The sequence below is a fragment of the Mus pahari genome, chromosome 17 (assembly GCF_900095145.1).
Source record: "Mus pahari chromosome 17, PAHARI_EIJ_v1.1, whole genome shotgun sequence".
NCBI classification, from domain to species: domain Eukaryota; kingdom Metazoa; phylum Chordata; class Mammalia; order Rodentia; family Muridae; genus Mus; species Mus pahari.
The window spans coordinates 67824590-67834922 of NC_034606.1; the positions used below are offsets into that span (position 1 = coordinate 67824590).

At 44.1% G+C, this 10333-nt stretch overlaps 1 protein-coding gene across 1 annotated transcript in view; it reads left to right on the top strand.

Annotated features, from left to right (window-relative positions):
• The window catches only part of Copz1 (coatomer protein complex subunit zeta 1), a 25797-nt gene that overhangs the window by 6184 nt on the left and 9280 nt on the right, over positions 1-10333 (top strand). Inside the window, exon 2 of the mRNA XM_021216429.2 lies at positions 8654-8722. Within this exon, the coding sequence (XP_021072088.1) occupies positions 8654-8722 (69 nt within the window). The remainder of the gene's footprint in view (positions 1-8653; positions 8723-10333) is intronic.

Below are 10333 nucleotides of genomic sequence, written 5' to 3' on the forward strand. Positions count from 1 at the left end.
AAAGAAAGAAAGAAAGAAAGAAAGAAAGAAAGAAAGAAAGAAAGAAAGAAAGAAAGAAAGAAAGAAAGAAATTAAGGCTTGCTGGAGAGATGGCTCAGAGGTTAAGAGTACTTGGCTGTCTGTTATTCCAGAGGTCCTGAGTTCAATTCCCAGCAACTACATGGTGACTCATAATAAGATCTGGCGCCCTCTTCTGGCTATGTAGCCAGAACGTTGTATACATAATAAATCTTTGAAAAAAAAAGAAAAAGAGGAAGAAAATAAGACTTTAGGGTGTTTTAAATTTAGATGTCCAGTCAGGCATGGGCACAGGCCCGTTCTAGTACTGGGGAGGTTTAGCTGGAGGGTTGCAAATTCCAGGCTTGTTTAGGCTATATACTGAGGCCCTATCTCAAAATACACAAGGGCTGGGGATATAGTACAATGATATAATTGGAAAGAAAAAGAACAAAAGGTGTCTCTAGTTCCTTTTGACTTTTTTTTTTCCCCTTTGCTGAATAATATTTAAGTGTGGGCTTCTGAAGTACCCAATTTAGGTGGCAGGGTATTCTGATGTAGCACTTAGGCCTGGCTGAGGAGTACATTTGATTTCAGTTTACCTGGTTGTCAGCATTACCACCTCATTTATGTGAATACTTTTGACTGGTAATGGCTGAAGAATTAGGAATTGTGTGACCCCTGGGGTGGGGGAATTCTTCAGCATCTAGGTGTCCCAAGTTTTCAGAAATACTTAGGTACAGTTCAGGCCTTTAATCCCAGCACTTAGGAGGCAGAGGCAGGTGGATCTCTGAGTTTGAGGCCAGCCTGGTCTACAGAGGGAGTTCCAGGACAGCCAGGGCTACACAGAGAAACCCTGTGTGTGTGTTGGGGGGGGGGGTAATGGGGATGTGGGGGGATGAATAAGATGAAGAGAAAGAGGGAAGGGAGCAGAGGAAGGAAGGAAGGAAGGAAGGAAAGAAGGAAGGAAGGGTGAATGAATGAATGAATACCTGGGGGTCTGGAGAGATGACTCAGCACATAAGAAAAGTACTTGTTGCTTTTACAGAGAACCCAGGTTTGGTTCCTAGCACCCACAGGAGATCACGGCCTTCTCTAACTCGTACATGTAAAATAAATCTGTTTTACAATAAAAAAGAATACGATTAAAAAGGGAAAAATAGAAAAGCAAAGACTGGTACTCTACATTGCCTAAGAGCTTGAGGCTTGTGCACTTTGGTCATGAAAGCCGGCCACTGAAAGCTGGAGCATTACGGTGCTGACCCTTACTCCCCCTGCTGGCTGTGTGAGATCCTTGGCCATATTAACTTACAAAGGCCACATTTTTTTTTTTTTTTTTTTTAAGATTTATTTATTTATTATATGTAAGTGCACTGCAGCTGTCCTCAAACACTCCACAAGAGGGCGGCAGATCTCATTACAGATGGTTGTGAGCCACCATGTGGTTGCTGGGACTTGAACTCAGGACCTGCAGAAGAGCAGTCAGCGCTCTTAACCGCTGAGCCATCTCTCCAGCCCCCTGGGCCACATAATTTTATTGAAGTTGTTAACTGACTGAAGGCAGAAAATCATTTATTTCCTCTTCACATTCAAAAGACTGTTTGGCTTTTTTGAACAGGGTCTCACTATGTAGCTGTGGCTGGCCCAGATCTCACTGCGTCTACCCGGGTGTCCTTAGACTGACAGAGACCAGTCTGTCTCTGCCTCCCAAGGGTTGGGACTAAAGATGTGGGCCACCAACCTGGGCTCTTCACACAGCCTTATCTTCAGAGGATTGAAGTTTAAACCTCGTTCAGTCTCACCTGTGTGGTCTGGGGTTTTGTTTGTTTGTTTGTTTGCTGGGGACAAAGTTCAGAAATTTTTATCAGCTTATCACAAGGGTCTGCTGTAATTTTTTTTTAAAAAAGGCACTAACCCTAGCTGATCTAGGTCCAGCCCTTCACTTCTCCTATGAGGAAGTTGAGTATCAGAGAAAGGGAGGGGAAATTTTGAGTTAACAACTTATCCAGAATTCAGAGACACCAGCTCCTTTAACTGGCAGAAGTTTTGCCCCATGCTTGGACTCTCCATGTTTCCTATCTGTGCGGGGTTGGAAGGTGTGTGTGTGTATGTGTGTGTACTCGTGCATGTGTGTGTGCAGGTATGATGAATGCGTGTACATATGTGTAGAGGGTGGAGGCTAACCTCGGGTGCCATTTCTCCCCAGCAACCAGCCATGTAGTTGGTTTTTGTTTGTTCATTTGTTTTGTGTTTTGTTGTTGTTATTGTTTTGAGAGAAGGTTTCTCTGTGTAGTCCTGGCTGTCTTAGAACTCAATAGACCAGGATGGCCAGAGATCCACCTACCACTCACTGCCCAGCTGAGTTATTATTGTTGTTTATTTTTTTGATTTGGCTGGCTGGCTAGAAGGGATCTTCTCTTTGCTATCCCAGTGCTGGGATTGACAGTGCATGTGATTAAATGCACAAGTACTTCCACCAACTGAACTATTACTCCTGTTTTTTGGGTTTTGTTTTGTTTTGTTTTGTTTTGTTTTGTTTTTGAGACAGAGGCTTGTGAACTTACGTAGCTGGTGACCTTGAACTTTGAGTGCTAGGGTTACAGATGCCATGTCTGGTTTTATGTAATACTAAGGATTGAACCCAGGGCCTCATGCATGCTAGGGAAATACTATAATGGAGCCATAGTCTCAGTTCCTAAGAAAATTCTTTCTACATGTGACTTTCTGCCATCAGTACCTCCTGAATATGTGTTCAGTTTCCTCTCTATAACCAAAATTTGGTTTCATATAAGCTAGATAATTTCTCCAGGACCCATGGGTTTTTTTAAGATAGGGTCTCATTATATAGCCCCAGAAGGCCTGGAACTCTTTATGTAGACTAGACTGGCCCTGAACTTTCAGAGAGCACCCTTGAGTGCTGCGATTAAAAGATTTGTGCAACTATGCTTGCCTCATGGGTCTTACTTTCTGGACTTCTTGTTTTGGTTTTTATTTTATTTTATTTTTTAAAGATTTTATTTATTTAATGTATGTAAGTGCATTGTAGCTGTCTTCAGACACACCAGATCTCATTACAGATGGTTGTGAGCCACCATGTGGGTGCTGGGATTTGAACTCAGGACCTCTGGAAGAGTAGTCAGTGCTCTTAACTGCTGAGCCATCTCTCCAGCCCCTTGTTTTGGTTTTTAATGTGTCCCTATGTGTGAGTGCCCCTTGTGTGTGAGTGCCTGTGGAGGCCAGAAGAGGGTGTCAGATCCCCTAGAATTGAGAGTCACAGACAGTTATGAGCTGTCTGATGTGGATGCTGGGAACCAAGCCCCAGACCTGCAAGAGCAGTGAGCACTCTTAACTGCTGGCCCCCCACAGAATCCACCACCGAAGCCCCTGAGCTGTGTTTGCCAAGTCTAAATGCTGTCCTTGTCAAAACTTAGCTAAATTTGCCTTTCATCTGAACTATGTAGGCTATCTGTAGTAAATTAGAGCTCTCAATCTCAGCATACCTTTTAATTTTAGAAAATTTTAACTCAGGGTTAGGTAACAATACCTGCATAGCCGTGTGGTGCTGGGAGTAGTATCTAGGAATTGTTTGGCTTTTGAGACAAGGTCCCACTCTATCCTAGGCTGGCCTGGAGCTCTGTGTAGTCCAGATTGGCATCTTAACTCCTGATCCTGCTCATCCTTCTAAGTGCTAGGGTTACAGGTGTGTGTGCTATGAAGAGCTCTCTTAGTTCTAACTCTCTAGGTTTCATTTTATAAGCAGGATGGAAAGACCATCTTGTTACAGTTTTTAATCAATGGATCTATTGCTAAGCCCAAGAATTTTACTGTATCCCAAGAATATCTTTGTAAGTAGGGAACACAGACCTTTCCAAGAATCTCAGCCATATTGTTTTGTTTGTTTGTTTGTGTGCATGTATGTATTTGTTTTGGTTTTGTTTAATATATACAAGTGTTTTGTCTTTATGCATATAGCATATATGGGCACCATGTGCATGCAGTACCTTTAGAGGCCAGAAGAGGGTGTCAGAACCCCCTGGAACTGGGAGCTGGGATCTGAACCCGAGTCCTCTGCAAGAGCAGCAAACGCTCTTAACCTCTGAGCTGTTTCTTCATATTCTTAGGCCTTTTGGTTTTGTGACCTAAGTGAATCAAATAGTTACTTCTAGTTCTAAAATATCCTGTCTCTCTGCTCTACGTAGACACTATTCCTCACAGCTTTTTGGTCTCATACAGTGATCTTACCCAAGTATTCACTTAATATTCCATATATATTAATTAAGCCAATAGACTTAATTCCGTAGTTTGGTTTGTATTTGTTTTGAGACAAGGTCATTTGTCCCAGCCTGTCCTAGAATTTGACAAGCTGCTGAGGATGACCTTGAACTTCTGATCCTCCTGCATCTAGGGTTACAAGCATGTACCACTACCATTAGCTTTCCATATTTTCTTTAACAAACCTGTTTCTATTAGTTTTATTTAAAATGCAAAATACATACAAATCAAGTTTGGTGGGGTTTTGTTTTGTGTGTGGATTAAACACAAGGTCTCACACCTTAGATGAACACTCTGCCCAAATGACTTAGTCCCCAAACCATTGCCTTTCTGGCACTGTTTGCTTGGGCTGTAATCCTGAGGAAGCTGTGTATCAGGCAGGAGGCCCACAGAGGGCAGCACTGGGAAGGACTCTTCTTCCTCTGGCCTTCCCAGTAGACGTGATGGTCCCCCAGGTTTCTGGAGACTCTGATGGAGATCAGAGTTAATTGCAGCAGCCTGGGTGCTTATGACATTTCCGCTGTCCCAAAGACAGCTTTCTAGCTTTCTTGATAATGAAAGCAGACACGAAAATCTATCCCTGCCATTCCCCCTCCCACAGCCAGTCTGCCTACCCATCACTTACAAGCGCCCTTAGCGTTTGAGGTGAAGTTCTGTTATACACTCAGGCTGTGGCTCTGAAAGTCAGTGCATCACAGAACTTTGTCTCGAAAGCTTTCTAGCAGCTGCCCATTTGGGGAGTGAGAGAGAAGAATAGATCTTTTCAGTCCTTTAAATACGGTCCTAAGATTGTAGGGTCTTTTTCAAGAGTCAGTACATAATGCATTACAAGGTCAAAGCCCAGTCCCATTGTCCAGGAAGCTCATTTCTTAGTACCTGGGAGTTATTTATAAACATGTCCTTTGCAAAGCCTAGAGTGAAATTACATTATTAGTAATGGCTTTTAGAGCCTTTAAACTGGCTGGTTTTCTGACATGAAGGGAATTCTCAGGCTTCCCCACTCCTGAGAGGTAAAGGCATAGGGTGGAGTGGGGCCAGCTACAACAGAAGTGAGGAGAGCTGGCTCTACTGCAGCATGGTGATGGTGATGCCTTTTAAGTGGCATTTTGTCTCCTGCCGAATACCCCAGCTTTCCTTGTTGTGAGTCTTCCTTTGCAAGTTTGAAACGGTCATGCTTTGTTCTGCCTTCCCTCTTCTTCCAGAACTTCAGTGCCTGAAAGCTGGTCTGGTCTCTCCTTTCTCCCTTAACCTGTCTTCTACCTTGCTCAGGAAGACCCAGTGTTTCTGTTTTCAGGTTTCTTTGATCATATCTTCTAGGCAGCCAGTGAAAAGAGCCAGGAGCAGAACCCTGGGTTGTTTCTCTGTTGTTAGCATGGCTGTGTAGGTGCTTAGACAGTGTTGGCCACAAGAACATTGGCTCTCCCACTTGGCAGGTTGCCATTAGGGATTTTGGCTTCTGTGGGGCTGGGGGTGTGTGCTCCCATTCCTTCTAGGAATACCAGATTCTGGCTGCAAGAACAGTCACCAATGCCAGATTAAGGTCCGGTTGCAACTTGTGGGCAGCTAGCCTGTGTGGTTGCCGTGAGTGTGGATGGAGGGGCACAACCATTTCCTTCTATTAGGATTTTTTTTGTCCATTAAGAAAACTCATTCCCATTGAGGGCTCCATTTTGGTATTTGAACAGCCAAGTGGCTGTAGAACAGAGCCTGCTCTGTGGGGTGATCTTTCTGTATGGAGCTAAGAGTTAGTGGAACAACTTCTGTTTGTGACTCTTAGACTCTACTTGAGAAGACTTCCCTATGCCAGACAGCACAATTCCCCAGTTGCAGAGGAAATGCTCTTGTCCTTTATTCCAGAGAGTAGAAAGGCTAGAGTGGCAATTTTCAGTGTGTCAGAGGAGAGGGTGGGTTGGCAATAATATCATCCTAAAACAATCTCACTACAAAATCCACTTAAATGCAAAATCCAGTTATAATACATTATCATGCCAAGAGATTTCTTTTTAAACTTTATTCTCAATTTTGAACAAATATTAAGAGTTCGGAATGTGCCAGGCATTGTTCTGTGTACTTGAGATTAAATTAATGAACAAAATACAAAAATTGGTGAATGTTTTGGTTTGTTTCTTTTTGTTTTTGAGACAGGACCTCATCAAAAATTCCCATCATTAGGAACTCAGATCAGATGCACATGAAGACGCACACCTGTGATTAGGAAGTAGTAGGTGGGTTAGGGTTAGGGTTATACCTGACTGTACGCTGGGACTACATAGCATAGCCTGCCGTATAAAAAAGTAAGTAGGGACTTTGTAGCTTTGAACTCAGAGGTCTGCCTGCCTCTGCCTCCCAAGTTCTGAGCCAGAACTGCTGGGCTCTTATACCATTTTCAAAAGACTGGGTTAGTGAGCTGGAAAAATAGGCCAGTAGTTAATAGTCCTGACTTCTGCCTAGTGGTGATGACACATACCTTTAATCACACCGACTTCTGGTACAGAGCCAGTCAAATCTCTGAGTTTAGGTCAGCCTGGTCTACATAGAGAGTTTCAGTACAGCCACAGCTATACAGAGAAATAGAACACTGCCTTTTAAGCTGGGTCTGGTGGTATACGCCTTTAATACCAGCAGTAGCAAAGCAAAAGGCAGGCAGATCTCTGTGAGTTCAAGGACAACCTGTTCTACACAATGAGTTCCAGCACAGCCAGAGTTTCATAGTAAGACCCTGTGTACAAAACAAAACAAAAACAAACAAACAACCCAGCACTACCAACAAAATCCACTGGTTTCTCTTCTACAAGACCCAGGTTCAATTCCTAACACCCATATGGCATCTTTAATTCCAGTTTTAAGGGATTCTGACACCCTCTTCTGGCCTCCAAGGGCACCAGTCATGCAAGTGGCACACAAGTTTACATGTAGACAAAACAGCCATACACATTGAGGTGGGGGGGGGGGAAGTGATGGCTTTGGAAGCAGTCTTGAGGGTTCAAGGCCAGCTGAGCTACTTATTGAGAGCCCTTATCTAGATAGATAGATAGATAGATGGATAGCTGGATGAATGTTTTTTTTGTTTGTTTGTTTTGTTTTGTTTTTTAAAGAAGAAGAAAAGGACCAGCACTCAGGAGGCAGAGGCAGGCGGATTTCTGAGTTCGAGGACAGCCTGGTCTACAAAGTGAGTTCCAGGACAGCCAGGGCTATACAGAGAAACCCTGTCAAGAAAGAAAAAGAGAGGCTCGGTTAATACCCACTTCTCTTGAGCTAGGGTTGCTTCTTTAGTATGAAGCCCCACCTCTCCAGGAGCCTCACTTTACCTCTGTCAGGTTGCAGTCCCTGAATCCTTTGCAGTAATTCTTCTGCCTCATGTCTTTATTAAACTTATATTTTGAAGACAGGTGAGTTTTGTAAGACCAGGAGAGCAAAGCAGATAGTCTTGCCTTGGACCAGCGATGGTGAGAAGTAGTCTTGATGAGACCTCACATGCTGTGAGTGGCTGGACGCCAGCTGCTCTCACTTTCCTTTTTCCTTCTGAAAGCTGTGAGAATAGAGAAGAGAACGTCAAGCTCAATAGCTTTTCCCAAGTCATCTGTTTGCAATTGAAGAAAGGTGTTAAAGTGTAACCATTACAGCTAAGTTGTGATGGCTTCATGAGAGCCAATATCAGCAACTCTGTGTCATTCTGGGGTATTGTTCTGTTGTACAGGGGAAGGGCCCAGGGCTCCCTGCACACAAACATGCACTATGGCATTGAGTACTTAGTTCCATTCTTGGTAGTGGAAGAAAACTCCCCTTGTTATTTTAGCTACCTCTCAGACACTGGACGTCTCAAATATTTTTCTGTTTGCCACACTTAAGATTCAGGTTGATTTTTATCCTACCCGATTAAGTGGTGATGGTTCATATATATCAAGAAAGGGTTTCATATGTGAACTTTTGGACGATGTCTGTCTTAGAACCAGTGCGTGTGCACCTACAATCCTGCTCTGTGTGTGGATGGCTTAGAGTGGCTTGCTTCAAGCTTCTGCTTTGGGACTGCAATGACTTCCAAGGGCATTCAGCCCTCTTTCAGATGAGCAGTGCATGTTTATTAGCATGGTCACATTCCGTGCCTACCTGTGTTCAGGAGGCCAGAGAGAATGGGTGACTTAGAAAATGACTTGCAAGGCCTTAGGACCTGGAAATAAGAGCATGGTGAAGGCCTCTGAGCCTGAGACTGTCTCTCTGGGCCTCGGTTATTCTCAGGGGGGGTATTAGACCTAATCATGCCGCAGTAGGGGACACACAAACCCCTGTGTGACGACTCTGCAGCTCAGTGGGACCAGGGAAAGAAGGTATTAGGCTTGTTAGTAGTGATGCCCTCAGAACTGAAGATGTGTTTCTGTTTCTTCAGGAGCCCTCCCTGTACACTGTCAAGGCCATCCTGATTCTGGACAATGATGGAGACCGACTCTTTGCCAAGGTGAGATTTGCCTTTATATTAATTTAGGAGCAGGACAGAAACATTGGATACTTAAATATCAGGATTGACCGTACTAACTTAAATTCTTCAGGAGTGTGATGATTTTAAGAATTCTTTCGGGCTGGTGAGATGGCTCAGAGGGTAAGAGCACCCGACTGCTCTTCCGAAGGTCCTGAGTTCAAATTCCAGCAACCACATGGTGGCTCACAACCATCCATAAGGAGATCTGATGCCCTCTTCTGGAGTGTCTGAAGATAGCTACAGTGTACTTACATTAAAATAAAATAAATCTTTAAAAAAAAACAGAAAACAACAACAAAAAAAATCACTTAAAAAAAAATAAAAAAAGAATTCTTTCACCTTACCTTGACTACTCCATGTAAATCCAAGTTGGCAATCCTTCTGTTCCTTAGAGTGTTTTCTGCCTTCTGTGATCACCCTCATCAGGGCAAGGAAGAGCTTTAGAACCTTAATTCCAGAGCAAAACACTATCTTCCTGGGTGTATCCTCCAGCTGACTGCAACGGATATGCTAGAGGACTCTATTTATGTATGTTTTATCTATCCCTTCTGCCCCCAGCCCTATTACCTTGTCACTTGCCCTGAGTTTTTCAGCGAGTCCTCTAGTTTCTGACCTCACCAAGCTGCATGCCCCAGTGAGCTGCTGCTAACTTTGGGTGGTGTGAGAGGAGAAAGGACACCCCTCTCCTCCACTCCCCCCTCCTATAGAAATATCTTCTGTCCCTGGAGTATTAACTCTGGACGAGCAGAGCATAAATCAATCAGCAGGTGGAGATTAGTTAGAATTCACCAGCTGTTCCTCCCTGTAATTGGATGTAACTGTGCAGGACACCTTTGGAAACAGTTATCCAGTTACTAAATGCCAGACCTGTCATAGGTCTCCAGCTGACTGCAACGGATTAGCCCCTAAAGAGCAGTCGCTTTAGCAGCCTGCATCTTCACCATCTTGCTGGGAGTGGGTTCAGTAAAGTGCCGACTGCCCGCTTCTCTCAGCCAGCAGAAAGCCAAGATGTGCAGGGCACGAGGCGTGAACTTGCCTTGCTGTGGGAGAGATGGTCTTCCCGCCAAGTGGTCCTGTGCACATCTTTAATCCTACCCCTTGTGCACCCAGGAAGGCAGAGGCAAGCAGGTCTACAGAGTGAGTTCCAGGACAGCCAGGACTACACAGAGAAACCCTGTCTCGGAAAAAAACAAAACAAAAAACAAAAACAAAAAAGAAACCTTGGTGTTCCTGCAGTGAGGGAAGAGTCTGAGGAAGCCTCCCCGCATCCAGTGTTCCTTACTTATCCAGCACTGTCCCAGACAAGAGTAGCTCCTGGGAAGCACGTAGTGCCAGTGTCCTTAAGAGAGCTGGGAGGTCTCTGCTCTTAGAGTTTTAGAAATGGCTCACAGGATTGTAGGATTGATTACAGCACAGTCCTTCCCTGTTTTTGTTTGCTTGTTTTGTTTTTTAATTTATTTCTTTTCTGGGTGTATATGTGTGAACTTGTTAGAGTAGCCAAAGAACAACTCAGGAGTCAGCTCTCCCCTCTGCCATGCTGGTTCGTTCTCTCTCTCTCTCTCTCTCTCTCTCTCTCTCTCTCTCTCTCTC